Genomic DNA, 21,174 nt, shown 5'->3' with positions numbered 1-21,174 from the left:
AATAGACTGGAGCGTAATTAGAGTATACTTGGAGCATAATTAGAATATATTTGAGCGGCGTTCAAGTGGCATTCGAGTGTGACAGAATAGTTGATTATACTGGAGTAGGCCTGATTACATTGAATGCTTGATGACACTCAAGTGCCATTCAAGTGTTTAGTAGTACTACTTTCTTCCACTAGTATTCGTCATGGACCTGTCCTTCGTCGTCGTGATAGAGTTCGTCATGGGGCCCATTGTAAAAAAGCCTATGGAGATGGTGGAGATGAGAAGTAAGGATCACTCCAGTATGCAACTTGCGTTCTATTGCTAACGTTGTATCATGCCCATTTACATATTCCGGCATCCAACAATACTGTATTACAATACTTTATAAATAAAAATACCAAGTATTTTTATATCAGTTAGCAGCGTGCCTCCCAGATGCCGGAGACCCTTCATATTTCAACCAACAGCAAAGAAGGGGGTTGAAGTTTCCTCATGACAGGACCTTTGCATTGTCCCGAACGCGTAACTGGTTCTCCCCTTGTCGAGGTTATTTCTTCTTTGCTGACGGTGGCAATGCCTTCTGCGCTTTAGTCGTTTGCTCCGCTGCTTGAAGTTCTTCCACGGACTTGCCAGCTTTTGTATCGGCTTCGCCGGTAGACTTATTCAGCGGTGTTACTGTAACTTCATCACGAAGCGTGTGCAGAATAGTTTCCAGTAGTTGAACCATACGATCCGCCTTGGAATCTCCGAGATCAATATGACGATGATGCGCGATGACTTCCTGGTGCATTGCAGGAGCTTTGATGACATGAGGCTCTGGCGCTGGCGTTGGGGAAGGTGATGGTGAACTGGATGGAGAAGTACCTTCGATAGTGACTACCTGTTCATCTCCATAAGCATCCCGGCCCTCGTGCGCATCTGCCGTATGATCCTCCTTAGGATCTTCCTCTGTTTTAAGAGCTAACTCGAAGCCATGGTCGATATGGCGATGATGTGTAATTGCCTCCTGATGTATTGTAGGAGCGTTGATGAATTCAGGTCCTGTAGCTGGTGGTGGAGGTCGTGGGACTGTAGTCGTGCTTGATCGAAAAGGCTTTTCAACGCGGACTTCCTCTACAAGTCCATCGTCTCGGTCATGATGCCCATCCCGCCGAATGACAGGTTCTCGTTCCCGACAAGTCCGAGCATCATCCTCGTAACGGCGTATGACAATCTCCTCCCGCAGGTAGGTCCGAATATTGCGCTGATCACGGGGAATGGCGATCTCCTCCCGGTCGACTTCCCGTTCCCGATGCACTGGATGCTCACGCTCATACTGTGGGATGATGATCTCCTCCGTTGATGCGTCCCCGCAACGTATTCGCATTTTCTTCTCTTGCTTTTCTCTGTGGGCCTGTATGACTTTGTCTGTAACTTCCCACGATACGTTAGAAGACCGGCACATCCGTCTCAGATCATTTTCCCATTTCAAGTCGCTCTCTCGAATAATGCGATCATCATGAATCTGCACTCGGGCGGGCTGTGGTTCTCCTCGCCCATCCCATCTAAATGATCGAGATAGTGACATATTGAGCCTGTTGAGGCCCAGACAATGGATGGATTGATATTATGTTGGGGACAGCGAGTGAATTAGAACGAGTGAAGTGCTGGCGTTTTGAGGATGTAGAGAGTCCTTCAGCTTTTCGCATTGTGCTGCAGTTAGAATGGATGGGTGGTTAGATAGAGATTCCAGCCCACAGCTAAGCCACTGAGGCTCATGCGGTGCTTACTACGTATGTTTTTAGCTTACCTGGCCAAACATCGGGTGCCCTTGCTGTGGGCCAATTCCCCGTGGGTCAACACCTCGTAGCCTCTATTTAGCCATGCTAGTTTACTTGTACGCTGCACCTGCTGGGGCGCCGCCTCGGGCCGAAGCCTGCACAACAACCGCTTCCGATCCATATAACCACCCGTCCGTTTCCCAGATCCCGTGCACATCCTATGCACATCTGGTCGCATTTATTTATAGCCTATCTCGTATCCTAACCATTGAAATCAGGACCGATACGCGAGGTAAACTTGCCAAATGCCAGTTATGCTCGAAATAATACCAAAACAAACGGTCAGTACCAAAACAAGGAATGCAACCCAGAATGTTGTCCATTGCACCCGATCTCTTCGGTCAAACCACCACTGCACAAGGCCTGAGGGCGTCTTGTGATCATACATCCGTTGAATTTCGGCGAGCTGTTCGTGCCAGTAGGGGTATTGTTGGAGATCAACATTTGGATATTCTCCCATAGCAAGCTCCAGGTCTGCGTCGAGGTGCTTCTCCATGTACCGAATGTTCCTGCGAGCCTTCTTCGAATCAAGTGGCCGAAACAGAAGATAGAGTGTCTGCAGTGTTTCACTGACGAAGCCATCAGGGAAAGGATCACTATCATCGGTCAGTCCGATGGTTAGCCTCATCAACCTAAATCAAACCTACCTATTAGGATCTTGCTGCAAGGCTCGAAGCATTGACGAATTCCTGAAAACATGCAAAGTTCGACCTTTGTGTGAAGTCAAATGCTTCTCAATCTCATCCGTCCAAACAATCCGAATTCCTCCTTTCCTCCAGAGGTGTTTGGCGCAGAAATCATTTGTCAGATGACCGGAGATCTTATTTGGGTCAGATCTTTCGGGCAAGCATGCTTTTATGACAAGACGAAATGAAGATGGTCCTCTGGTGGACAGGTCTGGTGAAGCGTGGAGCCAGAGCTTGGTCGCAAAACTTAGTGCCAGCTCGGCTTGCTGGTCAGACAGCTTCAGCGTTGACTTCGAAACAGAATCGTAGTGCGCGCAGATGGCATCTTTAATCTTTGAAATATCATCATCCAATCTGTGCTTGACCAATCCGACAAGGGCGATGACGGTACCACGATCTTGGAGCTGTAGAACTTCGTCATCGTCGGCGGCGTCGATAACGCAATTCTCCCAGTGTTTCATGTAAGGGTCGGGAGGCACTCCACGATGTGCTTTTTGGTAATCCCAATCGAGCTGCCAGACACCCATCATAACTCCCTGACAGACAACATTGGCGACATCTTGGTGGCACTCGAAGCGCCGGTTTCGTCGGCGACCAAATTGTTTCACCATGTTGGCTCTACGTGGATGATGCGTAGAATTCTAGAAAATAACCAGATGTTCATTCGAAGTTGGCTTTGTTATACTTAGAAATTACACTAGCAGGCTGCCACACAAGGTGAACTGAGGGGTGGTGGAGTGATTGCATGGGGCCGAAGATCAACATGCATGATTCTCTGGGACTACTACGGGGGCGCTTCGGGCCGAAGCTTGGCGCCAAAATTCTTTGCAGTTCTCAGATCCCCTTCCTCTCCCCCCCTTCTTCATTCCTCTATTTCTCTACCAATACTCACTCAAATTTAGGGAACAATGGATTCTGAACGAGGAATTAGACGCCGCGTCTGCAGAAAGTCTTATTCGATTGATCCTCCTTCTCCTGCAGCCCCACGAAGGAAAAAATCGATACTTGATACGCCGCGCCGAGCGCGCCTTCTTGCTGACGCACGCCACACAGCTGGCAAATTACCCCGTACAGAGCTATTTAAGATACATAATATAGCCAGTCGAACTGGCTATCAAATCCTTAAAGAAGGAACTGCGCGCCGCGGCGAGAAAGTCCATAATCGAGGCCGAAAACGAATACTTGCTCTGTACGAATGCGAAGCAATTGAGGCAGTAGAAGATGCCAATTTTGGCTTCGCTTCTTCTAGCCATTTCAAGGTCGCAAAGACTATTGGTATAGCTAATGGCTCTGAACGTGCTATCCAAAGAAATATGAAGGATTTTGGCGTAGGGACTTATATAGCCGCGCAGAAAAAAATGCTCTTACAAACGCATATGGATGCTCGAATTAGCATATTGATGCTCGAATTATATGGGGATTTGAACGTCGATATTGGCAATTAAAGCAATTTAAGAAGTTTCGATGGTGTGATGAGTCTCATTTCGCTACTTGCTTGCAACAACAGGCTCGAATTCATCGTTGACCAGGGTTTGAAGCATGAAATACTCTATCAAAGACTCAATTCAAGCTCAAACGTCAAAATCAATCAGTCCATGTGTACGCTATTATTAGATGGAATTTCAAGGGTCAGCTCCACTTCTATACTGGCTCTGGTATAGGGGGACGGCTTATTCAAGCTGATTATATGGTAATTCTTGAGCAAATCGTCGCTCCTAATTAGGATAAAAATTGCGTTTTGATTGAGGATAATGATGGGCCTCATGGTACCAAGGGCAAGGGTCATGTCAAAGCACTCAAGGCCCGTCTAGGGATCCAATGGGAAATGAATCCTGCTAATTCGCCAGATCTCAATCCAATTGAGACTATTTGGAGGATAATAAAGCAGCGCTTGAAGTCCAGGGGGGTTATCTTTGAAGAAGCTGTTCTGCGTCAAGCTATCCAAGAGGAGTGGGATAAAATAACTCTGGATGAGATTAATAGGGCTATCTCAACAATGCCAGATAGAGTAGCTGCCCTAAACGAGCGAAATGGGCGTCCTATCCCCTATTAAAGGGGCGTGTAGCATAGCAGGAATCTGAGAACTGCAAAGAATTTTGGCGCCAAGCTTCGGCCCTCTACTCCGACTCCCCAACCACCGGAATCCGCAGCTGGGTAGCCTCACGCAGCGCGTCTGCATCGGTCTGGTTACACGCAGCCTTCGCAACAATTCACTTCGTCGATTGGCACTTCGCCTTCCCCGCGCCCGCGCGGAACAGATGTTGTGGTGGATAGCGTGCGTCCTCGCCTCGGGGCGAGCTTGGTCTTCCCCGGCCTGCTGGAGGCGAAAAACTACCGCCCCAGCCGGAACCACACCTTCTACCTGGCCGGCTACAAGACCAGGTGGCCGTTGCGCCTGTTCTTCACCGTGCCAGCCTCGCTGCATCTGGTCGCACGCCTCTTGACTGTCACAGTGGCGATCTCGAGTTTACGTGCATTTCCGGTGAGCTCCTATGCTAGCGTGCAGTGGGCGGCGATCCTGCCTCATGTGTAGTAATATGTGCTCGAGTTTGTTAGGTAGAAGGATATTTGCTGGTGCTGGGATTCGAGGAAGACGAGATCGTAACTTTTATACCTCCAATGATGTATCTTATATGTACCATGGAGCGAACCAAGAGTGTAGAGCGGATCTACTGCCGATTTAGCGTTCATCAAAGTCCTGTCAAAGCCTCATTGTGTCTATTGAGGATTCCAATTCCCAAGAGCGGTCAGATCGAAAGCGCTTTTCAAGCCCCGCCGACTACCAGCAATGCCAATCGATTTATTGGTTTAAAAACGGACATTCTCCCCTCCCAGCCTCAGACAACCTCTGCTTCATCTCACCCATCTCCTTCAACCCTTTGCCGCTAAAGGCGCTAGGCCCAACCTCGCTCGAGAGGAACCCTTCCGGGCAGTACCTTTGCCCGTCGTCTCCAGGTAACGTCCCACCCTGGAACCAGAGGATCCAGGCCAACAGAGACCAGCGGTTCTTGAAAGTTGGTTTGACATACCAGGGGTGTACACGATATCTTCGCAGATGGAGCCTACCGGACGGAGTAGGTATGGGGGGGAGATTCTCACTGCGTATTCGGGGGAGGCTGAGATAGCGAAGGACGAATTTGCGGACGGATACGAAGATCTGGATCAGGCGGTAGTAGGTGGCAGGGGGTTTGTCAATTCTTTTGGATAATGGTTAGTTTTCAGCGCTGGGCAGAGATATTTTTGGTTACTTGTTTCTTGAGCCAAGTGGAAGAATGGGGCAAGAGGCTTACAGCATGGCTCCGCGAAGCTTATCCTCCAAAAGAGCAGCCACCAAGTTCTTACCCACGGCCTTCATGCTGACCGGCAGTGTCCACAACAAGCGGTCAATCGTCGAGTCCGCTAAACGCTTGTTGCTAGTTTAGGGTATCATATGGCCGCCTTCGTCGGCGCTACTCCACTCGCTAAGCTCGCGCAGCCACTCCAAGCCATTGCGCCACCCGCAACGAGATGAAGGGAGAGCATCGTAAGGGATCTCCATCGCCTCACCGATGCTTTTCCAAAGCACGCCGATCGCGCAGAGCTCCAGCTCCGTAATCTGGCGCCACTCCAATCGGCCGACCCACCTAGAAGGCTCAAGCGCAAAGAGACTTAGCGTGTAGAGCATGTCGGCATCCGAGATCCGGCCGCGTCGTCGGTAACCAGCGTGGATGTAATTGATGCGAGCTACGGCGGCGATGGCTCGATCCGAGGCGGGCGGGTTCAGAACCGCCTCCAGCAGAAGCGCTCCCGTATCTGCCATGCGTTTCGTTCCGGTCCGGCCGTCCGCTGGGATCTGACCCGTCGTGACGAGCAGGCTAGAGACTGAAGGAATGCCATAGGTCTGCCAAGGCATATACATGAGGTTTTGATTTTGAAAGCACTTGTTCATAACACAGAAAACGCGAACCGACCATGAACAGCGCAAACACGGTAGCGATAGAAACGACTGTGGGAAACTCGAGCTGGACGAGGTTGTTGTGGATGGCAAAAGCCTCATCGACTGTCATTCCCGAAAACGCATCTTTGGGGAGGTGACTGTAGCGCAGATACAAGCCTTTAGCACGACGGAACCGCAGCAGGGAAACCAGGCAGAGGTAGGCCAGGAGGCTCGGTCCGAGGAGTAGCTTCCACTGATTCGAGGCTGCTTGGATGAGGAAAGATGTCTTCTCCCAACCCAAAGTGAGATGCTGAAGAATGGTTGAATCCATGGCTGACCACCGGTAGGTTATTTGAGGGCTGGGAATATTGTCCTTCACAATGGTATCAATTGCGTCAGAACAACATTAGTGCAACGGCTCATGGCCATTGTTGACGGTGGATTCGGGAGAAGTTCTCGTACAAGGTGAGAGACTCAAAGTCACAGGATTCTACATGACGACCCAGCCAATGGTAAGTTGGCGCAGCTACTGCCTGCTGGAGAGGCCTGAAGAGATGTTAGTTCAGCGCTAGTATTTGCTCAAGACCGCTATGTCCAAAAAGAGGTAGTTTTACTAATTTGACTGGTCAGAATGATGTCCACAGAACATGCCTTGCAGTGATGATGCACAGCACTGTGTCCCCAGAATAAGAATTAGCCGCTACTAGCACCAGACTAACATTCCTTCCACCGGCAGCTTTGACGAATAACCCCGCGGACTCAACGTGAAACCAAGCAGGGCTGCAGGGATAAGATCTTGGATGATCCACCTATTTTGTTCCTGAATCCGGAGTATGAGGTAACACTACGTACTACTGGGTGGTGCTGAGACGTCTCCGCGAACTAGCATGGGCAAGCATTTCATAATCATTGGCCTCTCTAACATAATGACCTGAGCTTAGCAGCCATGAGTCATGAGAGACGCACAGTTGGATTTTAAATATTCATACACACCAGGAACACAGGTAAGGCTTGCTTCTGTATACCAAGCTCCCACTAGAGATGTCGACGAGGCTCTCATGCCATTGCCACGGTGCCATCTCATGCGTTTCGTAAGGAACGAGGCTCTCTTGACAGCACCTCTACGAAGTGAGTACGTAGTAAGCACCAGTCACCTTGCAATGGGAGTAGCCTATTTACACGGGAATCAGAAAATGGCGACTTAGCAGAGGTTTTCACTCCCGGGGGCGTGGGGAGGGAAATGGTTGGTTACTCGAACAGAATGTCCTAATCATGGGCAGTGTTATGGACAGTTAAGCGAAGCACCTTAGTACTACGGTAGGAGGCATATTAAATGTAACCCTCCTCACTAGTAAAATTGTTATTAACGACCTTCATACAGATACTCTTGGTGCGCTTGTACGAATGAATGACGTACAACTTTAGGGGGTCATTCACCGCGTTTGATGTATTGAGCTTCCCCTACTAATTATACCTCATTATACAACTACTCTAATCAATTCTAGTAAGATGCTAGGTAGTTATATATGTTAATAGGATGCACACTTGATGTAAGATAGATAGTAGATTAGTCCTAATCGAGCGATTTCGTGGCGTTCTATCTTGGCGTTACAAGCTGTTACTAGAGCAGGGGTTACATTTAATATGCCTCCTACCGTAGTAAATAACGCTGCAACCTAGTAATGATGCACTCCCTTCCGAACGCCTTTCGCGCACTATGTTCACATTATTGTGCATTGCACCATTGAGCGCCTGCAGCACTCCTCATTCTGTACGTACAATGTCGTCGATCATTGACAAGGCGGCAGAGTAGGCTTTTTCGAACCCTACGACCTTGATTCGCCATACAGCGCTGTCTCGTAGGCTGAATGGGGGCCTCACGCGCCGGGAGGGCCGTTCTAGCCCAACAAGAACTTTCGCCAGTGCAGGAGGAGAAATGCTTGTTAAAAGGATTTTGGAGCCCGAACGCTTAGGGTACGCTCCTATGCATCAACGAATACGCGTAAGCTTCAAATAGGCTTGTTTCGGAGCTGTCAAACGCGATTCCTGCGCGTAACCCCTGCGTTTTGCTTGCTTTTGATTAGTCGATTTCTGCCACATTTTGTACTTCTGCGCCTTTTTGAGAGAAAACAGAGCCATTTTCTTCTACCTGTTTGACAGGAGCATACCGAGCCTTACTACGTAGAGGGGTGTCAGACTATATAAGCGCCTATTGGCCAGTACTTTTACGAGTAGATCTGCGTTCTGCCTGCTTTTGATTGGTCAATTTCTCCTGCAATTTCGCAGCTAATTTCGCTGTACAGTACAGCCAATTTGTACGTGTATCTACGCACGCTGCCCCCTTAATTAGATAGAACAACTTGCTTTCTACGGACCTCCTGTAGATTGTCACATTTTTATTATCACAAGTAAAAAAGTAAACAAGTACATTTTATTTTTGTAATTCTTATGAGTTTTATTCCCCTTGCTCTTTATCCAGGAATGCCTCAATCTCCTGTTGCTGTCGATAGATGATATTCATCGTTTCATCGGTATCGTAAAGATCGTACCAACCCGGACTTTCATGAGGTGGATCACCCGCCCAGACTATGCCAAACTGATCCGCCTGCTGAGTCTCCGGCCGATATACGCCGCCATAAGCCCATGGACAGGTCCCCACGTAGGCGGCTTGGGGATCTTTGAACATGGCCACGGCAGCGCCGATGATGGTCTGGAAATATCCGTCCTTGTTGCTGGTGCTGGCCGAGCTGAGGTACTGGTACTCCTTGCCTTCGTTCTCCCAGTTGTTCCGGGCCATCCCGAACTCCTCGAGGAAGATTGGCTTGCCGATCTCAACGGCCCAGTCGGACGTGTTGGCGACGAAGTCCCTGGCGAAAATCTTGGCCTTTTCGATGTTGCTGATCGACGAGTTGAGCATGTCGTAGATCCCCCAGTTTTGGACCCAGCAGTGCGAGGTGCCATAGTCGATGGTAGAGAAGTTGTGGACGGCCTGCCAGTACCACTTTCCTTGTTTGCCCTCGAAGCCAACGCTGACGAGCTGCTTCGGAGCTAGGCTTTTGATGTACTCCGAGGTCTCTCTCACCCACGGGATCAGAGGGTCTTCTGGCGCGGGTGGGAGTTCAAGCCCGTAAGGGCCGAGGAATTCTTCTGGAACAATAGCTGCCTGAGGCTCATTTGCCAGTTGCCATGCCATGATGGTAGCATCCTCGTTATATTTCCGGCCATTGACACTGTTTACGCGGTTGACCACAGCGTCAATGTGGTCACGATACCACGCCTGGGCTTGAGTATCAGTATAGAAGCGGTTGGCGAAGTCGGTATAATTTGACCAAGGGGCGGCATCAACGCCGATCACGGTGTAATTGCCCCAACCGGTGCTAGGGTTTGAACGTTGAGGTGGTGCAGACAGATTCCACGAAGGCGGGTAAGGAATTTCAGCATCATGGTTGGCCCAGGATACGTATTGGCCGAAACCGCCAGACCATTGCCATTCGTTGTTGAGGGTCATGGTCTAAAGTTTCAGGATAGTGAGCACGCTTTCCAAAAGAGCCCTCGGAAAAATTTCAAGAATCTACTAAGGGCATAGGACTAGAAAAATCTCACTGCTCGCATTCCCCTCTTTTCCATCTCAGCCAAACAAGTATCTAGTCCAACAAAGATCTCTTCATTATACTGGCCTGGGGCTGGCATCAAAGGTGGATTCATGCGGAAAGGCTGAGGGGTCGAGGCTCCCTCAGACGAGGCCATGACGCGCAAATGGTTGACGCCTTTGGCGGCCATCTGGTCAAGCTCCGTGACAAGTCGCGAGTAATTACCACCGACAGAGTCATCAGCAGCGAGGTTCATGCACGCCCAATAGTTGAGGCCGGTGATATAATGGACGCCAACGCCATCATACAGACGAAGGTTGTCGGCATAGACGAAGTCATTTGCGTCAATTCCCCCGTTCTTATATGAGGAGTTGGCTTGAGACGGTCGAGCTGTGCTAGCTGGGGAAAAAGCAAGAGCAAGAGCAAGCAGAATAGCAAGGCAAATGGAAGTCATTTTGCGTGTGCTGCTATCTATCTTAAAGAAGATAGTGGTATGCTATTATCAACACACAGCAGAGCGAGCATCATTGGAGTTGCCCAGATAAATACTACGATATCAAGCGGAATTTTTGTGCCCCCCCGGTCATAATTCCTTACTAACGGCCTCTTTACATACACATCCTTGTCAGCATCCCTGTCGCTATTCTGCACGCTCATCCTGCTCATCCTGCACATTTTGCGCATCCTGCGAATTCTACGAGTTCTGCACATTCCACGAGCTACAAATAGCTGATAAAGCTGCGTGGATGCTGTACCTTCTGATTATCTTAAGGAGCTGCTTCAGTCGATGCAGACAAAATGCCAAGCAGTTATAGATGCCAATTGGATGCAACTCTATTTGAGAGGCTATTTGGGCCATTTCGTGGGCGTCTATACTCAATTCTGTGCAGTGAGTTGTTTGCGAATACTAGCGTTTTCACCAGGGAGGGTTACAGAAATTCCTCCTGATACCGTAGTACTTATCATGATTGATGTCTGCAACCGTAATCATAACGACATTGGGTTCCGTACTCATACTAATGACTACGACAAGAGATGCGATATCGTCCCGCTCGAATTGTGGGGAATTTTGGAAGGAGCAACTGCACGACATTCAGGGCTTGCATTAGCCATCTTGGCCGCATTAGCCATCTTGGCCGCATTAGCCATCTTGGCCGCATTAGCCATCTTGGCTTGCATTACAAAGTACTACCGGATACCGTCGCCCAGATGAGAGGAATAATACATCTACCGCTCCACCAAAGGACACCACTTTTAGGTTTCGAACCTAACTAGTAGATGTATTTTTCATAGCAGACTACATGTAGAGGGGAATTACTCTCGCATGAACTCATCTTGTTGGAGGTTCTTTTATCATTATCGAAGCCCCCAGTCTACAGGGATTTGGTAATAGGAAACTGGGGATAGTCGAACTTGCTTGATTTCCAATCTTCCGGGGGATCGGAGGCAACTAATTATCATCGTGATGAACAGTGGTCAAAAACTCTCCAGAATCCTTCTTCTGCTGTTGCGTCAGTCACTGCGACGGGCAGTAGCGGGCCGCAAAGCGGTGCTTTCGTCACGTGACTGCTCACAGGTAACTACTCAGTTGAATGCCTGATGGCCCCAAGGACTTTGCATGTTCTTCCAAAAATACTAACATGGGAATAATCTGTTGACTTTGAGCCTGTCTGTAAGCGTGACATCCGACGGGCCGAAACTAGCTTTATTTTGGCGCTCAAAGCACTAATGGCGTAAAGTGATCAATTGGGTAGGTATGTAGATAACTAGCTAGAAAATCTAAGTACAAAGTCCGTATGGAATAGCTCTGCATGTCGATGTAAAATAGTAATCCTGAAACCATACTAGTACGGTACGTAGTAGTTACTTGGCGCTGCCGGAAAGAGCGTTCTAGCCCAGTTTTAAGGCCATCGACTATTCTTAGAATCGTACTCCGTAATTCTTGCAAAGGATTTATTGGCCAAAACTCTTCAATCTCTATCCTCTAAAGTCATTCCTGCCTCTACGCTTGACAATGAGAGCCAGCTTGTCTTAGTAGTCATCGATAAGACGTTAAGCATATAATTTGAGGCCCTTGTTATGTGACTGAAAACAGTAGGTTCGTCCATACAAGTTTATGTGTTACTACTTCGCTGACAAGTGATTTCTCTACAATGTCTTTGTCTATTCCATGGAATGTCCGAGGAGAGCGATAGAGCCATTCAACCTCGTCCCCAAAACAAAGCACAATAACCCAGTTACAGCCCTCACTTCTGGGGGTTTGCGATAAATCACAGCTGCAGGGTACATTTCGAAGTCGCTCGGCCAGCCGAAGAACGGCCAGCAGATGAATCCGACATGTTGAAAAACGCACATGATGCAGAATGGATGGCATTCTGTGAAGGTAACTTTGGAGTTGTTTGGTAGGTCGAAAGATATTTCCTTGGATATGGAGGGCCTAGCGGCACCTCTTCTAAGAGCTAAAAGGAAAGCTTTTGTGTAACAATCTCTCTAGCTACAGGGGGGAGCGTGCGTACGTAGTAGATATACGTACAAATCGGCTATACTGCACAGCGGAAATGCAGGAGAAATAGACTAATCAAACGCAGGCGAAACGCAGGTGCTTCGCGTAGAAATTCTAACCAATCAGCGCTCATACAGTTCGACGGCTTTTATTGTTCAAAGAGGGACTCTCTGAAAGCATGTCTTCGAAAAATCAACGAACGTGCTGCAGCAAGTATTTGTTAAGGTGGTAAGTGCCAGCAGCAGTCCGCACGGCAGATGTCTAGGATGATGGGCATTCGGGCACAATACGACCAGGACATTAATCTTGAATCTCGACATCCTTAAGAAAGGTCGCAGCCCAGAGCAGACGCGATCAAGCCGTGGGCGTCGAAATTACTAGAGCTTCAAAGGCCATCGCCCCGAAAGCAGAAGACGGCTCGTCGATGAAGACCATTGCAAAAGTAACCATTGCCGTTTCTGTCAGGCACGTTCGTGGCGTCTTGTTTCGCCGTGCCTTTGTTTAATTAAGATGAGCGTAGTGGCGGTGGAATGATCATTCCGCAGATATGGGTCTACTGGGCCATCGTCATTCCTTTGACGGTTCTCACCTTTGATGTCCATTGGGCATGGTTTCACTGTCATAACAAACGAGATTCAGCTGCAAATGCTGGGGTTCTTGAGGATATCCATCTTTTTGGCAGAAAATGACGGTAATTGCCATAGCTCGAATTTCCGGGCCAAGTCACCAATGGCCTGGACCAGCTCAACCTTAATGCTTTTAAAGTTTCGTTTGTGGCGTGCAAGGCGTCTGTGGCTATTATGCATCAATCATGGAATTACCGTCATTTTATGGCAGAAAGATGGATAACGGTTGGGAAGGGTGAACATCAGCAAACGCAGTCAGCACGAGGCCAATCAGCTTGATCTCCATTGAAATTTACGATGCCCTTTGAAAAACGTTAGGCACACAAATTCTTAGGCTTAGTGGCGTGATGTACTTGACTTGTTACAGTGTGTGGCAAGAGATAGCATGATTTCCGGAGAAGGTGGGCGGGGTGTAAAGGAGAAGGATCATAAGCGCTGGTAGATGTAACACACCTCAGTCTGACAAGGGAAGAGAGAAATACAGGAATTGCTATCAATTCTGCTGCCTATGACAATCGGCTTTAGCTGATATAAGAGGAGGATTCCACATTTACTGCGACCTCTTCTTCCTAGCTTCATCCTTCCCCTGGTGCCTGATCGTGCGACCGATATGATATGATATGATACGATACGATACCTGGCCCACAAAAGATCGGTACAGCATTAGTATTTGAGATGGAAATACTAGCGCCGGACTAACAATAATCATGCCTCCTATCCGTTCTCCGGAATTTACTTTGTCCCGAGGCGGAAACTTTCTGTTCTTATCCGCCTTGTGCGCCTTCAGCCATGTTCGACACAGAAATGAATCTGCGCTCGAAGTCAAGAGCTGAGAGGCAATGGCCGGCGTTCAGCAGAAACACGCGTGCACTCGGTGTCGGGTAGCGAAGCTTCGGTGTTTACGCGATACCCTTCAGGACCACGGGAAGTGTAGGCGCTGTCACGAGGCTAATGTAGAGTGCATCTTCGATTCGATAGCTCCGCGGCAGCGGCGAAAACGTACGGACACCAGAGTTGCGGTGCTTGAGAAGCAAATTGAGGACATGAAAGCCGCAATTGACAACAATCGCTCAACCCAGAGCACAAACTTTGGCAATGAGAGAGCTATATGCCATGAGCATGGTTTCGACGATCATACACGGGACAAAAGATATGGTTACGACCGATCGTCTGAACGACAATCTGGGCCGTCCCAGAATACAACTGGAGCTTGTTTCTCTGAAACAGGGGAGAGAACGACACCCGAAGATGAACATTTAGGCCCCAACGACGAGACAATTCCAGGTCTCGTTAGTTCGAGCTTGCTTCCTGTTGATGTTGCTGTCAACTTGCTGGCAGACTTTGTCTGTCATGTGCTACCGGAGTATCCGATATTAGCGATTACTGATCGCGAAGATTTCAGTTTTCTCCGGAAAGCTAAACCCAGGTTGTTATTGGCTATGATCACGGCGGCAAGTAGGGCCTCAGATCCATTCTTATTTGCCAAGCTTCATCCGCGTCTGATCGGAACTCTAGCGGAAGAAATAGTTGTATGCGGTCACAGAAGCCTGGAGCTTGTCCAGGCGCTTCTGATCATGGAGGTGTGGTATGATCCGCCAGACGACATGAGACGTCTGAATTTCTATCTATGGATTCAAATAGCTGGCACCATGATTCGCCAACTGGGACTGTGGCCAGCGAGCGGCATATCATCACCTGCGAGGACATATGTGCCAACAGAGCCGGATGATCGCCCAATGATGGAATTGCGGACTGCCTTTGCAGTGTACTTGTCTATGTCGAAGTAAGGAGTCCGCCCTCAACGAGACACCCAGAAGCTGATCCCTGAATAGCGTTGCTATTAGCTTGCGTCGACCAATGACCATGACCTTGACAAAAGGAGCGCTAGAATGCCTGGAGCTGTTTGAACAGAGTAGTATGTGTATCAACGACAAGCGTCTTGTCGCATGGATCAGACTGCAGGCAATAGCGGAAGATGTTGAGGCTTTGCGAGTCAAGCTGTTAAAGTGCAATGAGGAGCCTACATTCTCTAATTCAAACTCTGTGCACCAAGACCTCGTGCAACAACTGGAGGATAGATTTGGTTCGTGGAGGTATGCTGCACAGGCGGTAATGAACTGTAAGCAGAATCAGATTCATTGCATAAAGAGGCACTCAATTTCTCCCACAGTCTCATTGCGTATACATTTTTTTCATTGCCGAAACAAGCTTTACGAGCTTGCAATATCGGTAAACCAAAATCCAGGCACGTCGCTGACTACCTTAAGTCTTCAAAATGAAACCCTACCACTCACGCACAAGAACAAGGCTACGGTTGATCCTGGTTATATCAGGGTTGTAATGTCACTCATTCAGTCAAGTCATAGCGTTCTCGATGCACTGCTCCAGATCGAACCTTCCACCTACCTTAAGTGTCCTACAGTCACCACAATCAGAGCTCTTTACGCCCTTCAAGAAATCGGGACCCTTTGGAGCTCTGTCAATTGTCAACAGACACATCTCTTGGGACTTATTACTGAAGAAGTCCTCTCACTTAAACTTTATGCACGACAGATGAAAGACTTTTTTGAGGCAATGTCGGGGCCTGAAGGCTACCAGATTCCAAATATGGCATTGAATGTGCTCTCCAACATCACCAATCACGTCTTGCTGCCCGAGAGAACAAATCAACGACAAACGCGACAAATTCCTGTCCCGCAGCAATCTCGCGGCATCATAAAGGAGGCTAGCGGCGCCCCTAACAACGATCTCGAGGTCATATTAACGACCGGCATGACTGACTCAGAGCCATCCAAAAGAAGCTTGTCGCCAGTTGAAGTGCAGAATGCAGACTCGCCGATCTCAGATAGAGCCACAAGAAACGTGACGCCCTCGGGAACTTCTCCCGCTATCCACGATGGCTCGAATGACACGAACAATGAAGCATCAATTCTCTCCGAGTTCGACCTGATGGTGATGCCTGACGCTGCAATTGACCCAAATTGGTTGTTCTCCAGTGAGGATTACGACTTTGGACAATACAGATTCGGGTAGCAGTCCGCATGATTGTGTCTCTGTTGTGGGTGAGTTGTCACCGAACGGAACGCAGGGACTTCCTTAAAGCGCCGAGCTCGAGGTGGCACATAGTTTCTCCGTTAGTAGTTTGCCCTAGCCTTGATGCTGCCCTGGGTTTCGCCCTGATTTGCAGAGGTGCGATGAGCTACACTAATCGGGAAACAAAATGATCGATTCTCTATTCATCGAGTCAAGTTGCAGTAATATAATGGTCAATATACTCCCAATATGAATATGACTAATACTCGTCTTCGTTTATTTCGCTTCGGAGCTCTTTGCTTACGGCTCATATTTTATCTCCTTGCCGGGTCAATCGAGAAACATCTGTCGCCTCACCATACTTTATTTGCGAACTAAAAGGTATAGCCGGAAAACAGTGACTTGAATGCAGGGCCCACAAAAGGGCTTAGATACACGGACTTTTAAAACTTTCTCTCTCTCTGGCCAGAAATGTCCCATAGACTGACTCAAAATCGCCATGACGATAAATGATACAACTGTGGAAAGTCAAATACATTTGGGCAGTGAAACTTGACTCTGTTGAACCCTCCCCGTCATTCCGTTTTCACATTTCCAGAATAATACTCTGGATAAGATGCCTTATACCCGAGCAGAAACTCTCCAACAAATCCAACGACAAACATGAGAATCGTACTCACTACCAGGTTCAACCACTCGGGACCGGGAACCTGCACCGCCAACGGCATCCAGTTATGCATGCAAAAGACCATCATCTGAAAGATCGAAGGCTGCATCCCTGCCTTCCGGCAATCTCCCATATAACTGAAGGTATTCCTGAAGAAACATTCCTCCATCTCCGCGTGTTCTCGGTCAAATCGGATCAGAACCCTCAGCGGTACATCTGAATCGGGCGCGCTCTCGAAACAATGCCATCTCAAAGCAGGGACCACGATTTCGTCTCCCTTTCCCAGATGGACTGTCTTTCCGCCCCACAGGCGCCAGATGCCGGCCCCGGACTCGACTTTGAAATGCTCATCTTGGAAGAGGTGATAGTGGGCAGGCGGGTTGAAGAGGCTCGGTCCGCCATCTCGTCGATCGCGATGGTTGTGCGGAAAGACTTGCTTGGAGAAGAAAGCGCCGGGCGGTGTCGGTGTGTAGAACTCAGTGGCAAAGGACCGGTCCAGCGAGTCAGCCAGAATGCACGGATTTTGGTGTTTTGTTGTCGTACGTGGTGGCGAGCGGCTGCGGAGGAAGGCGAGTGGAGCGAAAAACATCGTTGACTCGGGATCTATAGACGTGAAAAAGGCGGAGTGGGTCTGGGCAAGGAGACTTTTTAAGGAAGTTATTTGGTTCTTTAGAAAAGGAGGTGGGTGTTAGGAGATATATAGAAGTATGTGTTACGGCACAGTCGTCATTGCCTAGCCAGTAGCATGTGTAACCAGCTTGGCACTAGTGGATAGTTCTTCTCAGTAGATATCCTTGAGAGAACCTACACACACTTGCCACTGATCATAAACGACCCTCTATTGTGCTTCCGCCACAATATGGCTGTTCCTAAAGGGTTTGAATCGTATGTGTGTGGCAATGCGATATTATTGATTATTAAAGGGATATGGTTCGTAAAGCGCGAGGATGCTCCGATCCGGCATACTTTTTTCGATACATCGCGGTAAGAGGTGGACCTGGTCGAAGTAGAGCGCGAATTTTGAATACTTCGGTCGCAAGACGCTCCGAGGACAACAAGCTCAGGCCGAATCAGCGCAATCGGTTGTGTTTGACCCGAGAATCCAGTTGTGGCATCCCTAAAGACGCGACGATGAGGGGCTTCAGGCTCAGTCGGCGAATGTTCCCACTACATTATCAAAGTGGAGACATGAGCTCACGTGTGAATTATGTGATTCACGTGCTGCTCGTCCGTGTTCACCATCAGACTAATGCCCAGGAGACTGAAATGGCCACTTTTCCGAACGTTGGAAAAGGGTCGTTTGAGATCTGATCTTACACATCTGCTCCCAACATTTAGTTTTCGAGTCCATTGTTTTCAGGCAACAGTTGATTCGGGTCACGAATGTATTCCTGCTCCGTAGAGGAGACAAGTAAGCTGGATATGGCATTTTGTAGACGGAAAGATGCTTGCTTTGGTTAATCATGTATGCTTCGTCGATATTCGCTAGCCTGGACCCCTGACGCCAAGCACTGACGCTAACTTAGCCTAGTTAGAACCGGGGATACTCCGAGCCGAGTTTCAAATGCCGCATGCACAACAATCGCATGAAGTCAGAGTAATACACTTGGAAGAATACAACAATGGTCTGGACCTTTGCGTTTAGGGTGGTCTCTGGAGTTGGCGGTCTAAGTCCAGCCAATAGGTGGGTTACAATGAACAAACCTGTTACTCTCCGAGCTTTGGGCTTGCCGGACACATCTATGACCCGAAATCCTGTGAAGGGTGAAGTTTCCTAGGCGAAGACATATGTCCTCATGTCTTGGCTGAAAAAGTTGAGCCCGACTGGCAGCGTCATCAGTGCCTTGGATGAACATTTAATAGTCCCTGCGCAAGCCATGAAGGCTTGGAAGAGCAGAGCTCAATGAAATATTTTCAAGCAGGATGATTTCTTCACAGACAGCCCCATTCAAGGTCGTCATTTGCGGTGCCGGCATTGCTGGGCTCTGCGCGGGCATCGGGCTGGCTAAGCAGGGCCATAGCGTGACTATCCTGGAGAGCGCGCAAGAGCTGGCTGCTGTCGGCATCGGCATTCACATCCCTCCGAATGCGACATTGGTGCTGAGGCACTTCGGAATCCTTGAGAAGTTCTCAGAGGATGCCATCCATCCTACGAGTTTCGTTTTCCGGCGGTGGGCTGACGGCTCGGTCATTGGCAAAGTTCCCGTTCGGCGCCCAGCTCAGGACGATTCTGCGCCGTAAGTATGGCGGTTCCTGGCATTCATTAGCTAAACCTTGAAGGTACTGGAGCATAAGGAGGTCTGACTATCAGCGCCATCTTTATGAAGCCGCGGTCGAAGCTGGTTGCCAGGTCCGCTTGGGCGCCCGCGTAGAGGCATTGAACGAAGATATTCCGTCGGTGGCTTTGACCGGTGGAGAAATCCTCCATGCCCACTTGATCGTCGTGGCCAATGGTGAGATGGTTACAAACGTTCCCATTCCGATGCTAACATTTCCAGGAATCAAGTCAAAGCTACGTGATTTCGTGATTCCCGAGGAGGACGTCTCCATGGTTATCAACCCGTTATCTTCATATCGTGCATACCTGGACAAAGCTGATCTGCTCTCCGACCCAATCACGGCGCCAGTTTTCCAAGAGACTGCCACAAACGTGTGGGCCGGATACGGTCGCCACGTCATCGTCTACCCATGTGGAGGCAACGTGTTCACGCTCGGTGCCACACATCCTGCAAAGGAACTCGAAGCCATGGAGTGGAACCGCTCTGCAAACCCAGAACAAGCTCAAGAAGAGTACCGTGACTGGAATCCTGTGGTAAGTCGAGTCCTATTTCATGCCAAGGACGTCAAGATATGGAGGCTGGCCGAGGTCCCGCGCCTGCCGAGGTGGACAAGCAAGTCCGGCAAGGTAGTGCTTATGGGTGACACAGCACATGGCATGGTTCAATTCCTGGCTCAGGGTGCAGCCATGGCAACCGAGGACGCAGCAGCACTTGCGGAATGCGTGGATAGGGCAAAGTCGTCCAGCCACATACCGGCGGTCCTTCGAGCTTATGAACGAAGTCGAAAGTGGAGATGTGAGATCGTTCAAGCTCAGTCCAGACGCAACGGAGACATGCTGCACATGCCAGACGGAGAGGAACAAGAGAACAGAGACAGGAAGATGGCAGGGCTGGCGCAGAGTGGAATGTGGGAAGCCGACACCGGTCCGATGATAGATGCGGACTTTCGAAAGTTCCTATATGGACACAATGTCGTCCAGCACGTATGTCCATTTCCCCCAAGACTTGAACGAACACTGACTTCTTTCAGACAAGGAAAATCCTGGATTTGCTGAAGCTCTGAAATGTGATTGTAGAGATTTCTGATAAGGGGGTTCTCATTCCACTAAATTGCTGAGTGGGAGCGCTAATTAGCACCGAGGGGGCCAATGCGATCAGCATTACGGCAGTAGCTCACTGAGGTTTCGTCGGGACGATCGAGCCGGGGAAGTGTTTAGGACGGCATTTAAAACAATAGATCTATACCGGCCAGTCCTACTATTCTGTCAACTTGTCCTAGCTATGCTTTGACCCGTAGAAGGGGGTTGGTGATCTCTGTTTTTATTAGTATTCCCCTAAAGACTATAAGACAACAGCCCTGACTCTTTCAGTATCCTGCACCGCATCTTAACCGCGCCTTGGCACCCAGTTGGGTTAGTCGTTTCTGTTGCCTGACTCAGGAATTAGTCACCCGGCTTAACTTCGGCTCAGCCTCTGCTCAGGCTTCACCACCACTGCTCCTGCTACTCACCCTCTTGCTCACCTTCTGTCCTAGTGCTGCTTAAGGGACTTAGTCTGGCTTTACTTATACTTAGTCCTGCTTTTGAATTCTTACTATTATTAGTAATATATCTTGCTTATAATTATTATCCACATGATAGTTTGTTCAACTGAGTGAGCATGTAGCCGAGTCAATAGAAAAATACCTTCGTGAGTCCACTTCAAGATCCGCCTCGCTCGTTCACCCTGCCGTCAGAGTTTAAGCCTCGAGCGGTCAGGAACGCGTGGGGTTGCGTGACTGAACTACTAGACAAAATGTCTTACTGCTCCGGCCTGGTTTCCATGAGTAAAAGTCTCAAACCTGAACGGTTTAATTGGTTAGAAGTTTAGAAAGGACAAGCTGCCGGAATCACACTTCCGTCACCCAATCATTTTCATAGAGCCGCAGTTCCAACCGACTGTTTACACTCACCGACATCACAGGAGAATTTCCAGTGTCATTGCGGTGCCTGCCTGCCTTGATCTGACCTACTGCTCCAAGAGGGATCATGGAGAACTGGACTGTCGGAATGCCGACCCCATCCAGG

At 49.0% G+C, this 21,174-nt stretch overlaps 7 protein-coding genes across 7 annotated transcripts; 2 read left to right on the top strand and 5 right to left on the bottom strand.

Moving 5' to 3' along the window:
• Positions 1-535: 535 nt before the first annotated feature.
• On the bottom strand, positions 536-1,555 carry EPUS_08700 (uncharacterized protein; the record flags this gene model as incomplete). The annotated part of the gene is made up of 1 exon (XM_007803275.1): positions 536-1,555. One exon carries the CDS (start codon positions 1,553-1,555, stop codon positions 536-538), a length of 1,020 nt encoding a protein of 339 aa, XP_007801466.1.
• Positions 1,556-2,022: 467 nt separating this feature from the next.
• EPUS_08699 (uncharacterized protein) lies at positions 2,023-3,105 on the bottom strand (the record flags this gene model as incomplete). Its single annotated transcript, XM_007803274.1, has 2 exons — positions 2,023-2,404; positions 2,456-3,105. The coding sequence occupies 2 exons, from the start codon at positions 3,103-3,105 to the stop codon at positions 2,023-2,025; spliced, it is 1,032 nt and encodes a 343-aa protein (XP_007801465.1).
• Positions 3,106-5,912: 2,807 nt separating this feature from the next.
• EPUS_08698 (uncharacterized protein) lies at positions 5,913-6,741 on the bottom strand (the record flags this gene model as incomplete). The annotated part of the gene is made up of 2 exons (XM_007803273.1): positions 5,913-6,374; positions 6,445-6,741. The coding sequence occupies 2 exons, from the start codon at positions 6,739-6,741 to the stop codon at positions 5,913-5,915; spliced, it is 759 nt and encodes a 252-aa protein (XP_007801464.1).
• A 2,124-nt stretch (positions 6,742-8,865) lies between these two features.
• EPUS_08697 (uncharacterized protein) lies at positions 8,866-10,454 on the bottom strand (the record flags this gene model as incomplete). The annotated part of the gene is made up of 2 exons (XM_007803272.1): positions 8,866-9,921; positions 10,014-10,454. The coding sequence occupies 2 exons, from the start codon at positions 10,452-10,454 to the stop codon at positions 8,866-8,868; spliced, it is 1,497 nt and encodes a 498-aa protein (XP_007801463.1).
• Positions 10,455-13,968: 3,514 nt separating this feature from the next.
• On the top strand, positions 13,969-16,162 carry EPUS_08696 (uncharacterized protein; the record flags this gene model as incomplete). Its single annotated transcript, XM_007803271.1, has 3 exons — positions 13,969-14,912; positions 14,962-15,248; positions 15,300-16,162. The coding sequence occupies 3 exons, from the start codon at positions 13,969-13,971 to the stop codon at positions 16,160-16,162; spliced, it is 2,094 nt and encodes a 697-aa protein (XP_007801462.1).
• Positions 16,163-16,737: 575 nt separating this feature from the next.
• Positions 16,738-17,418, bottom strand: EPUS_08695 (uncharacterized protein; the record flags this gene model as incomplete). Its single annotated transcript, XM_007803270.1, has 1 exon — positions 16,738-17,418. The coding sequence occupies one exon, from the start codon at positions 17,416-17,418 to the stop codon at positions 16,738-16,740; it is 681 nt and encodes a 226-aa protein (XP_007801461.1).
• Positions 17,419-18,752: 1,334 nt separating this feature from the next.
• On the top strand, positions 18,753-20,171 carry EPUS_08694 (uncharacterized protein; the record flags this gene model as incomplete). The annotated part of the gene is made up of 4 exons (XM_007803269.1): positions 18,753-19,066; positions 19,110-19,282; positions 19,328-20,091; positions 20,139-20,171. The coding sequence occupies 4 exons, from the start codon at positions 18,753-18,755 to the stop codon at positions 20,169-20,171; spliced, it is 1,284 nt and encodes a 427-aa protein (XP_007801460.1).
• Positions 20,172-21,174: the final 1,003 nt, after the last annotated feature.

This window comes from Endocarpon pusillum (genome assembly GCF_000464535.1).
Source record: "Endocarpon pusillum Z07020 unplaced genomic scaffold scaffold2147, whole genome shotgun sequence".
Lineage (NCBI taxonomy): Eukaryota > Fungi > Ascomycota > Eurotiomycetes > Verrucariales > Verrucariaceae > Endocarpon > Endocarpon pusillum.
Note: the sequence above shows the minus strand (reverse complement) of the source record. Positions and strands in the feature narration are given on the sequence as shown.